The following is a 13,959-nucleotide window of genomic DNA, read 5'->3' on the forward strand; positions in this document are numbered from 1 at the left end:
GGTCAGTGACTCTTATAGCTTGTTCTGGGAAATAAGGATGTTAATAATTAACCCATTATCATTTGCTCTTAAAAATGTTATTGATAAAATATTTAATAGCTGTCAGTGAATGTGCTGTAGTTACTTGTGTAGGAAACGCAGAAGATGGGGAAAGTGAATATGAATAATTCCAACAACAAAACTGATACAGTGCACATTTGAATAAGTTTGGGCAAGTTACTTTATAGGCGATTAGAGAGACATTGTTATTGACGTTTTTTTTGGTAGCCAGTAGACACCAGTCAGAGAAAAGTACAGGGAATTAACATGAAAGTGACAGTGAGATGACCACTTTTAGGTGGTCACAGTTAGGTGAGGAAAAGTTTAACTCTTTCCCCACATTTGAAACCTTGTCAAGACTTCAAGAAGAGTAGGACAGAAGTGACAACTCTCACTGATCAGGAAGTTTTTCTTTCAAGAAGCTGTTGCGGAATGTCTGAGCACATTTTGTAGATAACCTCTTTCTTTTTTATGCTTTTGTTGAATGTTATTGTTGAAGCACCCGTCATATAGTTGGATTATTTTACCAAAAAGATAGTTTGGAAATACATTCTTGTTCTAGTGGGATGTAAGTTCATTTTCAAATCAAAGATGTGTGCCTCAGTATAATGTGTGACAAAGGACATGAGCAACTGTATGATATTCCTCTAGAGAGTGAAATAGTGGGAACAAAGTGTTTTCTGCTTAAGATGGTCTGATTGTTGTCGTAGTGTGTCAGATGGATACAGTTTTAAAAACTGAAGCTTGTGTATTCAGTCGTTGAACACCGGGAACTGTTTTAAAAGTCCCCTTTGGGATAACCATGAGCTAGATTACATACAGAGGGAGCTTACTGTAATTCCTAAATGCACAGTTGCCTTTGAGTAGCCTTTTTATTTTTTTAAAGAATTCAGAAGAGGCCATAGGCTCTGCATTTCTTTTCTGTGATAGTCTACTATTGGTTACTGTGGAGGTTCAAGATTGTTTTTTTAAATTATCATCTTGTGATGAATGTACGCAAAGCCTATGCTTTAGGCTACACAAGTGGCCCATGCGGATGTATTCATTTTTACTTCTCTTCTGTTGTCTGTCATGCTGCCTCTTTGCCTTACTATTACTAAAAATTGAGCTTAATGCAGACCTGGAGCAGAAATCTCCATGTGAACTGGGCACTGTGAGTATGGTGAGCAGTAAGACGTTTGGCAGTGAAGGTTTCATCCAACGTTTCCTTCTAGGATTTATAGTTATATATATATATTTGGTTCTATGACATTCTGTGCTCCGTTTAACAGGGCAAACTGGTCTTTTTTGTTTTTGTTGTTTTAATTAGGTAATGTTGTTTTTAGTGAATGCGGTTATTGATAGGAACAAATAAAAGCCCTTATTCTTTGCTGTGTCCCAGCCCCCTCAGAACCCCCTGCCCCCTTTCCTTTTGGCCCCTTTTATCCAGAGGATGAGGGAGGGCCGAAGCAGCAGGCAGGGGTCACCGCTGGGGGAGGTGTGTGCATGCATGCATTGGCCACTGGAAAGAGTCTAGAGCAGGGATTGAGGGTGGGGGGATGAGGGGTGAGGAAGTAAGGGAGGAGGCCTGTGTGTGTGTGTGTGTGGATGTGTTGGAGGAGGGGTAGTTGGTAATCTTTGTGGCAGAAAATGGCGTCTAATGATAATGAAAGCCATGCTGCTGACCACTCCACAGCCACAAGTGTGTGCACGCATGCACACAGGAAATGTAGGGTGGTGGGGAGTCCATTCTTATCCGTGTGTGTTGGTCAACTAGCTCTTATCTGTTGTCAGGCTTTCCTCCATCTTGAACTCCCAGGTTAATTTAGCATAATAATGCCTGCCGGCCATTTGCTGCTACTCTAAAATGGTGGACCACTGCAATCACCCAACTATCTTTTAAAATTCTTTCTTCTCTTTTCCCCTCCCACAAATCCCACCTCTTAGTGCTGAAAAGTGCATCCTTTGATCTTTTACTTTCAACCAGACCCTCCCCATTTTCCTCCTCCTCCTGTTTTTCTGAGTCAACCCAAAGACTGAGGAGTGAGTTGTTTGTTTTTGTTTTTTGTTTTTTTGTATTTTTTTGTATTTTTTTTTTTTGGTCCAAGTTTGTCTTTAAATTACTCTTACAAAGTTTGTGTTTGGTTTGATTAGTTTGCAACCAGATTTAGTCATAGTTCATTCCCAATGGGAAATTACACTGTTGGTCTGTTTTTATAAATTGTGGAGTAATATGTTGTCTTTTAAATGGTTTTCTGTGTGTTGCCATTCTTATAGTAAGACTTGTTTTTCTATCTGAGTTGTTAAGAGATGTCTCTGCAGTGCTGCTCTGTGTGGAGCAGGGATTGCAGGGGTAAGCTGCTCACATACAGTACTCTCCAGAGCTGTTAAATTATATGGAAGGAGTGGTTTGGACTTAGCATTGGCAGATAAAGTTTTTTTAGAGTCCTTTGTTAACAATATATACAAATATACTGCCTAACCTAATAATTAACATTTACTGTAGGTAAATACAATTAAGTATGAATATGACATACTGTCAGGTATGTTGTTGCTGATGGATGATCCCAGCCTGCAGGAGGAAAATGCTATCATGGTGTTGAGTGCATGAATAAATGTATTGAAATGTTTTATCATTATGATTTGGCTGTTGAAATGGCTTTAATTTCCTCTGCACAGGGAACAGTAACAGTCCCTTAGCAGTTCCTGTTGGCACTGGAAACAGTGTGTTTCACTGGTTGGAGCAGAATGTTATGACAAAGTTAGGAGTGAGAGTGCATGTTTTGACAAATGGTTATTAGAGTAATAGGCTGTGTAGGCTGATCTTGATGAAAAGAGAATAAAATGAAAATCTCAGATACAATCACACCTATTATACTCAGCTGTTCAGTGAGGTGTATATGCGAAGGAGAGAGAGAATGACTCAGGTGGTTTACTTATCTAGTCAGCTCACTCTTCTCCTTTGACCTTGCTATCTCTTGCCATCCTTTTTTCCTTGTTTTCTCACTCGCACTCCCTCTCGCTTGCTCTCTCCCAGACTACCTTTCTCAGAGGAAGTACATTTATAAATAACCCAGTTTTCAGCTGCCACACCCTACCGCTCCGTGTGCGTGTGGGGATGGTTTGTTTGCACTACACACAAAGAAGTCAGACACGCATGCAGGCACCTTGTTCTGTGTGTCTGCTAACCTGTGGGTGTGTGTGTGTGTGTGTGTGTGCAAATACAGCACTTTCTGAATATGCACAAAACTTGCGTGTTTGTTAGCTTCTGACCATAGGTGTTGGTGTTTGTCAGTGTGTCTATGGTCTTCAGTGGCATGACTCATCATGGCAGCAGGTGTCCATTACACTCCACCCTTCCTCTATACAGCAACAGAATGTGTACAGTCAGTTTTAGGTGATGAGTTTTATTAGTTTTCTCATGACGATTCACCTCACTTCCCACAGAGGCCTTGTTTTGTTTTTCTTTGCATTTAAAAAAAAAAAGAAATGTTTCAGTCCATGAATGTCTGGAAAGACTGAGGAAGTGGCAATTAAAACTTATGCTGAGAAGTATTTTGTTGATGAGGAAATTATATGATTGACTCTGTGGCTGGACAGCAGCTTCATTGTTGGGGCAAAGTTTAAATTATTACATCCATGCCAATTTGTGTGGTCCACTTACATTTACAAGTGTTGACGATTTTTAAGATGTGTTGCTGGCGTCATATATTACAATACAAAAAAAACAAATCCATTTTCAGGATCAGCCTTTGTTTTTTCTTTGTATTACAAAACTACATTGCATTCTCTCAACACCCACAATGTCTCAATTGTTCTGAAATTGGGGTTTGTATTTGCATGTTGAAGTTATTGAGTGAGGCTAGCCCTTCCAACTAATTGGAGAATATCAACCCATTGGTAAGTTTTGGATCATTCCTATTTATCACACTAAATAAACTGTGACAAACTGAAGCCCACGACCGTGCGTGGAGGAGCACAGCAGATCTTAGTGTAATAGGGAGAGTAGGAGCTAGATGGAGATTGCTTTAAAGGTCATGCTTATGCTAGCTGCATTTGCATAGTGTAGTTTTGAGCTTAATCACTAACGGGAACAAAAGATAGATTGAGAATTGTTTTGTAAATGGGTTTATAAAGTTGTAAAAAACTGGAGTGGCATAACTAAGCAAAGTGCGAGCAAACAGCTTGTCAGAAATCTATTTAGGTCAGTGAGAGACCTAATAAATCTGAGCATATTGCCTGGCTTGTTTCCATTTGCTAAGTCTTAAGTTACATCCACCTAACAATTCTCCAGTCCAACTAAAGTCAGCATAACATTTCAAAAATATTCCAGTAGACATATTACAAGACGAAAGAAATGTGCAGGGGAAAAGAAAGTAAATTAATTGTGAATTTAAATTGTAAGTCTAACTTGGAGTGAAGCAAGTTTACACTAGCTGTAGCTAAATTTTAAGTGACATCTTCAAAATATGCTTACATAAAAACTTCATGTTCCTATGTTTTGGACAAAATATGTAATTTTTGCTTTTTTTGTCACTCAGCAGACTGGTGTGATACCGGAAACAGTGATCCTCAGAGTATTGTGGTTAAAGTTGAGCATATTAAAATAACTAAAATATACAGGAAAAGGAAACCTGGATGTTGGAGAGGATAGTTGTATAGTTGACAGCAGAGGAAGAGATGGAGTAAAGAGATGGAGTGACTGTAGAAAGTGAGGCCATGATGAAGCCGGGAGCAAGAGGGGAGAAGGCAGCCAAGAGAAGTGTGTGTGTGTCTGTCTGTGTGGTGCGTGCGCGTGCGACCAGATGGCTCCAGCGTGTGGCTACCAGCCAGAGGAACAGGTGCAGGTCACATGACCAGCCGTTACCACGGAGATGGTGATTGCTCTTGGCGTGAGGATGAAAGGAGAAGGGCCCCAGGGACTGAGAGGGGGCGAGAGACATAGAGAGAGGGAAAGAGCATGAACGACATAGTCACAGTGAAGGAGAGAGAGATCCAGGCATAGAGTACTGCAGAGGCCAAGATGGAAGGAAAGGCACTACACACACTCACACTGGGAAAGACGTACAATAGTTGTATTTTATGGCCTATATGTTTTTTTGTTTTTGTTTTTTTACATATAGCAGTTGTAGAATTGCACCAGTGCTTTGGATTTTTAAACTGACATGTAAGAAGTTAACTGAAGTTCCTTTACTTTTTGTGTTTGGTTCAGTGCCAAAATGTAATTCTTTATTTTCATATTAGTAGACGACATTGACTTTATTACCTGCAGTTGAAAAGGGCTTATTTAACTGATCATAAGAGACATTTGTTTGCAGGAATCTTGGGCCAACAATGGCATAAGTTCCCTTTTTTTAGGTTTTTTTTAAATGATTTATGTCACCTAAATTTTAGACCTTGCTAATCTTGCTAATTCCACATGATACACATATCTTCTGGTACTCTTACTATTTTCAGGTTGTAGGTATAAGTTAAGTTACTTGTAAATGTTTGAACCTAAATTAATTTAACAAGTGGATTCACATTAAATATGTGGCTACCATACTGGATTTGTTGCCATACAATGCTTTCACACCCATATGGTATGTTTGTCTTTTGAAAATCAACATTTTGTAAACTGACCACACATTAAACGGGCATGTGGCAGCGTGTGTGACAGAAGGCTGTTGTGCATCCTCTTGTTTTACTATATGGTCTGTATGCACACACTCTTGCAGATAGAGCCAGCTCCTCTTTTTTTCCATGCCAGAGATTAGAGGAGGCCTGGGGGCCCTCTAACCCCTCCCCCGGCCTCTCCATTCCTCTGTTTGTCTGCCTTTCTCACTCACTCCCTGTCTGTATGTGTCTCTCTCGCTCTCTCTCGCTCTGTCTCTCTGTCTCTGTGTGTGTGTGTCAAGGCCCCCCTTTCCCTTCATCCCTGTATCTCTCTATCTTGCTCCCTCCGCCTCCCTGTGGCCTTTCATCATATTAACCCCCTGTGTACCAGAGCCTGAGGCACACTAATGATTTCTAAATGGGTAAATCAAACATGGCTCCGTCCCTGGGAATGGCAGGTGCATGAGTGTGCGCATGCACACACACAAACTCTGAAAGAATGTCATGTAGTCTTTAAAATGGATGGAATAAGATGTGTATCTTTAGAGTAGTAATAATGTTTTTGTCTTTCCTTACAGCAGTAAGAAGGTGGAGTTGGAGGGTGGGGCCAGCGCTGCTAAGAAGGATTCTAAACGGAAGAGAGAGCCTTCAGTCAGCGACTGCGTGGAGGTGAAGACTCCGCCTTCCTCACCTCCTGAAGAAGAAGATGATGATGGTGTACAGGTACAGGACACACAAAAGGAGAAAGGGGAATTACAATTTTAAAAAGTACATAAAGTCATGGACAATACCTCCCCATTGTCTCAGTTAGTTATAATATGATGAGCAGTGCTCAAAACCTTTTTACTGGTTCTTCACCCGGGTAGGAAGCACTGATCTACTAGGCATCTTTTTTTTGTGCCTTGTTGAAAGAACAAGCACACAGTTATCTGCCAAGTACAAATTATTACTTGTCAGCTACTCCCATCAATTTTTTTTAAATGTATGTAGCATTTCAAATTTATTTTTACCTGTTTTACCCTTTCCAGTATCAGGGCAGTGCAACAAAGTTTACTTTGAATGTTGTATATGTTGTTGTGCTACAGAAAGCCAGTAGTTGCAGTCTATTCTATTTGAATCAGTTTTTTTTTTCTTTTTTTTTAATGTGCAAATGTAATTAGGTAGGTTATATACACAGTAGCATCTGGCCATTAACTGCTTTAAAGAATATGTCCTCTTTTGCTTGCTCAATGCACCCCGCTACAGCAGTTTTTTCCCCCCACAGTTTTATTTGCCAATGTTTTGAGCTCAACAAATTGGTTGATGCTTTCTTCAAAGTCAATATGGATAACATGCTGAACCATATGGAAGTGAATAATGAAAATTAAGTCTGTGTCTTTGCACAGGGTTGCCCAGGGAATGATCATCATGTATTTGGCTCTGAAATTTTCTCTATTCATCTGATTTAAGGGTGTAATATAGTATACAATATGATTTCGTTTTTATTAAATGTCACTTGCACAGTTAATAATTTACAATTTTGCACATTTTGATTTGCTTTATATTTTGTAGATGGACTTGAAGTTAAAGGGCATAGCTAAGCTGGACACTTCTGGAACAGCTACAAAACAATAGCTGATTTATAAAGAAAATTTTAAAAAACCTTCTTCTCTGACCATCAGAAACGTCGCTCCAGTCGTCAGGTGAAACGGAAGAGATACACTGAGGATCTGGAGTTTAGAATTTCAGAGGACGATGACAGCGGAGATGACTCACCAGCACCCAAATCCCCATCTTCGTCATCCCAACAACAGGTTGGGTTTCATTTTTGGTGTATGGCAGAGTGAATTCCAGTTATAGTAAAGTTTGACCTAAACTTTGCTTAAACGATGCATATTTTGGATACGTGTATGTGTATACAATGTGTATACAATAAATAAAAACAAGCAATGATTTCCAAATTTCGCGATATGAATATGTGTTTGTTTTGTTTTACAAATCGTCCCAACTTTTTTTAGATTAGGGTTGTATTTGTTGTAGTAATTGTTGGTAATATTTTTTAGATTAATGTCGAATTTAAAACATGCTGCCTTTCTGTGTGACAGGCAATAAGTTTTTAGTTTTTTTTCTTGGTATAAGCGGCTGAACCAGGCTTAGAATTTTTGAACATGTGACACACTGCAAAAAGCTACAACTCTCACTGCTTTTGTTATTCTTCATGTGCAGGATGTGGCCGAAGCTGAGGGGCCTGTTGTGGAGAAGATCATGGGCCTGCGCACCTCCAAAAAACAGGTGATGCACAGAGGGATAAAAAGAAACACACATGGACACCCTGGCCCAAGTCATAGTTTACGTTATTTGATGAACTACTCCACAGCTGGCCTAAGCAGACACACTACACACAAACACAGACAGCTCAAGTAGCATGTGTTCACTTGGTGAGCAAAGACGGGAGTTTCTGTATTTCAGAATGTGTATAGATGTGTACTTGGAGCTGTGCAAGAGGGTGTGTTCATCTGTGTGTATGTGTGTGTCTATCCAGCTTTGTCTTAGAAGGCCTGTCTAAAGAAAACTTTCCTTGCTTACCAGCTGTGGGGTTGCTACCCCATGTATGTGCATGCACACACGCGCGTACACGTACACTCACAGCTCCATTCAAAGTTGACCCTGGGCTAGGCACGCAGCCAAAACCACAATGCTAGGCTAGGGCAGATGCCAAGCTAGCATTTCCTCAGGCAGTGTGTATGTGTGCGTGATTGATGACTCATGGCATTACAGTAGTAGCATGGTGGAGGATGTGCGAGTGTTTGTTACTGCATTACAGTGAATGTAAGTGGATGGCTGCACTTGTAAGTGCTACTGTGTTGGTATTTCCCCCTTTTCACACTATTTTTAGAAATACAAATATACTCCTTCACAGATCAACCTGTGTCATTAAGTTTTTATGTTTATCAACCTAATTTTTACACAATTGTTATTCTAATTTGTATATTTGAATTCATGTTTTATAAATTTCCCCAGACCCCATTAAATATTTGTATTATTTTTCAACTTTTCCTCTTGCGTTGTTCACATTTGGCCTTTGTTTAATCCCAAACATCTGAAATAGTGACAAAAAAATAAATAGACCAATATTCCCCTAAATGAGAGGATATCAAGCAAAGTAAGATTGAATGATGGACATGCCAATGTGAAACTGCTCCTTTTGTGCCATTTCACTAATTCAAGCACATGTTGTATAACAATGACGAGCCACTTCTGCTCTTTTACCATGCGGTTGCTATATTTAAGTGATTATTAACCTTTTTTCTTTTCAGCTGGAGTCAGGGGAGGAAGTGGAGGTGGAGGAGTTCTACGTCAAGTTCAAGGGCTTGTGAGTAACACACTTTTTTTTTTTCCCTCCCCCTTTTTTGTCTTTCACAGCAGGGCTTTCTCTTTTGTTAGACCTATTTTCAACACACACATGCACACCAGGGTGTTCAGAGGTCCGTACGAGTGAAGAGCTCAGTAAAGTCAGCCCGAAAACCTCATTTACTTTCTTATACCATGAGGTGACCATGTTATTTGTTCTAGAGGATCCATCAATAAACCAAAACTGCTAGTATCCTGTGACTCATGCTAAATTTGTGAAATGTCCAACTTTTGCCATTCAGCTGACTCATGCAATTTGTGTCTATACAGAGTTCAAGAAGATTGAAGACAAGACTTATTTTATAAATTACAAATGTGGGTTTAACAACCTTGACAAATTTAAAAAACAAGTTACTTTAGTCTGAACAAACTTTAAATACTCTTTTTTATGGAACACACACAAGTTTACAAACATGGTGAATCATGTAATTATTACATCTACCTGCATCAAACTCAAAACTCAAACTTTTAATAGCCTATAAAACATATTTTTGATATTGATACTGTGACTGAGCAGGGCTGCAGTATTAGTCATGACTCATTTTTTGTGAGTAATTTATTCTAGAACATGTCAAAAACTTGATCATAGTTTCGGATATACAATGTCACATCCTCATGTGATACAGTTGTATGCATGAAGGCAACAGCAAATCAGTGATTTGAATCCCAGTTCCTCATGCCAAATGTTTCTGTAATTTTCTATTAATCAACAATTATTTCAGCACTATTTTTGTTCCTTTCTAGTTGTAAATTGGTGCATGTTCTCCAACCTTAATGCTATCAATCCAGAGAGCAACATGTTGCATGCACCGACATAGCCTATCGTTTGTGATATCAGGTAGTTTAACTAGATTTACTCTGGCAGGAAAACATTTGAAAACACTTGCACCCTTTTATATTTCTATTAACTTTTATTGGTTTTAATAAATCAAATAGTTGAGAATAGGTCATAAAACACAAGCATAAGCATATTTGTGCACACAATTAACAGTCAGATACAATTTGTATTTCAAACTTTGCTTTCATCAAAAAAACTGCCCTTTGCAGTAATAACTGCCTGATAAATCTGTGACATTCTACTGATCAGTGTTGAGAGAAATGGAGGCCTTCCCAGAGGTCTACTGCACTGGTTGACCAGTGTTCCAGAACTCTTCAGTTCAATTTTTGGGGTTTGGGGGAATAGGGTTCTGAGCTGGTGGTTATGCTGGCCAAGCAATCACTGAGAGTATTCCAGCTGCTACTTTCTTCTCCACACAATTCTTACACAACCAAGAACACTTCTTGGGGTCATTGTCTTGCTACAAAATGAAGTTATCCCTGATCAGTCGTTGCCAAGTGGGAACAGCATGCCTCTTCAATATAGAGTGGTATCCATGCTGATTGAGGATGCCTTGTACATGATGCAGATCACCAAAGCATAAGCATGCCCAGAACCCTCATCTTTCCACCTCTGTGCTTTGCTGATGGTTGTAGGCAGGCATGTATCCTCTTTTTAATTAGCTGTGTCTAAAATTAATTTTTGTTTGGGATCACCTCAAACTTTGACTCATTAGTCCACAAGACTTTGTTCCAGTCATATAATGTTGCAACCTGTAGATATTCCACAGCTGTCTTCAGTTGTGAATTCAACATCTACCTTTCTTTAAATGCCAACACACAGTAAAGACTATTCACCTGCAAGGCTTTTAGTTTTGCTACACACACTTTCCTATTCTCTAGTGTAAATGAGTGATATGAATCACTAAGTGTTTGTGTGTCTTGCGTCTCAGTTCGTATCTGCACTGTCGCTGGGCTGACCTGGAGGAGTTGGAGAAGGACAAGAGAATACATCAGAAGATCAAGAGGTTTAAGGCCAAGCAACAACTCAACAACTTCATAACTGAGGTAAGACCTAAACTTGCCCCAAGTGTCAAACTTAGAAAATGTGCTTTTAAGTTTTTCTATTTTGTACTTTATAATGTGGATAATGCATCATATGTGGAAAGATGCTTTCAATACTGTCTGGCAGCAATGTGGAAAAATTCAAATATTATACTAGATTCCAAATATTCCCCAAAATATTAAATTCAAAGTTGTATTCAGGAGACCATAAAGGTCAGTTGTAACAGTACAATAGTGTTCAGTGGCTTCACAAACAGTAATGTAAAAGACCACATGAAAAAAAAATGTTACGTGAGGAAAACATTATTTTCCTTAGACTCACCATAATTTATGCTGCCAGTTGATCTTATAAAAATCCTCTCTGATTCTCACAGTAAAACTTGACTTGCTTTCTCTCCAGATGGACGATGAGCCTTTTAACCCAGACTATGTGGAGGTGGACCGTGTCCTGGATGTTTCAGAGAGTACAGATGAAAATGGAGAGGTGCTTTGATCTCTTCTGTCATCTTTCATGGGTTTGAGCCACTTCAAGTCTATCCTTACACACCCACTCACCAAACCGTCCTGTTTCTGTGTGTTTGTCTGCAGACAGTGACCTTATATTTGGTGAAATGGTGCAGTCTACCTTATGAAGACTCCACCTGGGAGCTGAAGGCTGATATCGACCAGTCCAAAATTGAGGAATACGAACGCATTGCAGCACGCACACCCAACACTAAGAGAGTGGTAAGTAGTTTTTAAATATGGTAAGTGGACAATAAATGCTCTTCGGGTGCTATCTGTGTTTAGCCTTCTCCTAGTAGGCGTGTTTTGTGTGTGTTGGCCTACTGCCTGGTCTTTCCTCCTCCAGATTTACAGCTCCCTTAACTGCTCTCCACAGGGCCACGTTCTTGTGGTCTAACACACACGCCCTGCTGTTGTGGCAAAACCATGAACAGTGTGTTTAATGCTGAATAGAAGCAGCTGACTGGTGCTGGCTTTCTCTTTCTCTGTGTCCATCTATTTACCTATTGCCTGCTGTTATCCCTAAGGTTCATGTTAGAAATGCTCTGTCATATGTTTGCAGTGTTTAGAAGCAGTCATTTTTAGTGAGTGAGATGCTCCTAACATCATCTGGACTTTATCTTTCGAGCCCCCTATTAAAAGCTCCGTACTTTGTGTGTGAGCTTGTGCATGTAAGAGTATTTACCCAAGTGAATGGGCATATTGGTCACATTTCTATCACTTGATTGCTGTTGTAGTTGAGGGATAGAATCCTTTTTTGCTGTGGGATGCATGGGTCCATTGTACTGTGTGCTGTAAACGGAACACTGTGCCTCCTGTGCGTGTTGGCCTGAGTTTTACAAATGAGGACGCTTCTCGCTCACTAATCTCCCACTGTGTTTTACGCAACTCCAGACAAGGTCCAAGGCTGAGTTCTCCTGACATTGTCTAGAGTTCATATTTAAAATATGTAAAGAAATTTTTCAAAGTTCTAGAGTTGAAATTGTTTGGCATTTAGTCTAAAACATGCCTGAAACAATTGATGCAAAATAAATGATGATTAATCAACTGTTAATGTTTAAAGACTTAAAGTTTCTACTCTACCTTTTACTCAATTATTTGTTTGGGATTAATACGTCTCTGGCATTTAATTTACTACTAAACTTTGTCTAGGATCGACCTCATGCAGCTGACTGGAAAAAGCTGGAGAGCTCCAGGGAATACAGGAATGGCAACACACTCAGGGAATACCAGCTAGAAGGCCTCAACTGGCTTACTTTCAACTGGTACAACTCGTAAGTCGCAATTTACTTTATTGTGTTAGAATGAGTCCGTAACGGTAGCTGCAAGACTGTACTTTTAATACCACCTTATTTTAGTCTCAAGTACACATAAGTAGTTAATGAGTGATGCTGTAGCTTAGTTTGTTCCATCAGAGCTTTCACTACACAACCAGTCGGTGGCTTATTACATAGTTTCAGTAAACCATCCTGCAGTACACCCAAGGTGATCATATTCAGTTTTTGTTTAAGGTGTTTCGTGGAGGTGTTTTCAGCTAAACTCAACTTTATTTAATATACAGTTGAATGCACACCTCTTAGAAAGAGAAACTAAACATTATCTTGAGGGACCAGAATTCATTGCAGGATTGTTATATTAGGTTGCACTGTTTAACTATTATTTGATTTATTCATTGTAAACTACTGAGTTTGTAAATATTGCCAGAACGCCTAATTTTGCGTTGAATAATTGTGAGTACAACTGGAGATGTTCTTTTTAATATCAAAGTCTTGAGTATAACCCAAAATTGGAAGAATTTGTAGCAGAAAGTGGCAAAAAGTAATTGGATCCCCCTTACTTTTTGCAGAATTTAAATTGTAATAAATTGACAGAGCCACCATATAGCACATTACACTCAGTAATTCATAACTGTGTTAAAGTGTCATTTTGATTACATATATATTTATTTTTTTAAAAACTACTCAGAATTCTTCCTTTGGTGCTCCAGGTAGTTGTTAGTTTAGTTACTTATCTGGATATGTCCAGAATTTGACCGGTGTCCCCCTGTGGCAAATTTATTAAAAAAGTTTTAAGATAAACAGTCTACGGTCTGATGAAACACCAGATAGTGATCATTAATTGCTTATACGGTCCCTGTGGTGGGGGCAGCAGCATCATGTTATAGTGGGCTTCTCGGCAGCAGCTTCTTGTCAGAGTTAAATGAATAGTGAATGCAGACAAATACAGAGAGAAGTATGTGAGCTGAGATTGCAACAATAGTTCCTTCTCTAGCATAATGACTGAATGAACAGTGTTCAGAGGGACAAGTCGGTGTCTGTCGATGAGTGGCCCAGTAAAAGCCAGACAAAAAGGCTGCAAAATGTGAAGGGGTCTGAATACTTTCTGAAGCACCAATTGTTTTCCAAATTGTCTCACATGATATCTGCGTTATATCACTGGAGTTGAAAACCTGTTCTCCACATTGGAAAAGTTATTAAGCCAGGAAAGAAAATCTTTTAGAATTGAGAGTTGTGTAAAAGTGATTAAATTATTTTCAAGGCCAATGTGGGGGCAGCATTTGATGCTTGGCAA

At 39.3% G+C, this 13,959-nt stretch overlaps 1 protein-coding gene across 3 annotated transcripts in view; it reads left to right on the forward strand.

The window, feature by feature from the left end:
- Positions 1-13,959, forward strand: part of chd7 (chromodomain helicase DNA binding protein 7) — a 70,207-nt gene that overhangs the window by 28,970 nt on the left and 27,278 nt on the right. For all 3 annotated transcript variants that reach the window (XM_067474496.1, XM_067474499.1, XM_067474498.1), the window contains exons 5-12: positions 6,192-6,336; positions 7,275-7,406; positions 7,819-7,884; positions 8,910-8,965; positions 10,773-10,887; positions 11,285-11,368; positions 11,473-11,610; positions 12,541-12,662. In XM_067474496.1, the coding sequence (XP_067330597.1) occupies positions 6,192-6,336; positions 7,275-7,406; positions 7,819-7,884; positions 8,910-8,965; positions 10,773-10,887; positions 11,285-11,368; positions 11,473-11,610; positions 12,541-12,662 (858 nt within the window). The remainder of the gene's footprint in view (positions 1-6,191; positions 6,337-7,274; positions 7,407-7,818; positions 7,885-8,909; positions 8,966-10,772; positions 10,888-11,284; positions 11,369-11,472; positions 11,611-12,540; positions 12,663-13,959) is intronic.

Source organism: Channa argus, chromosome 14 (assembly GCF_033026475.1).
Source record: "Channa argus isolate prfri chromosome 14, Channa argus male v1.0, whole genome shotgun sequence".
In the NCBI taxonomy this organism is placed as follows: domain Eukaryota; kingdom Metazoa; phylum Chordata; class Actinopteri; order Anabantiformes; family Channidae; genus Channa; species Channa argus.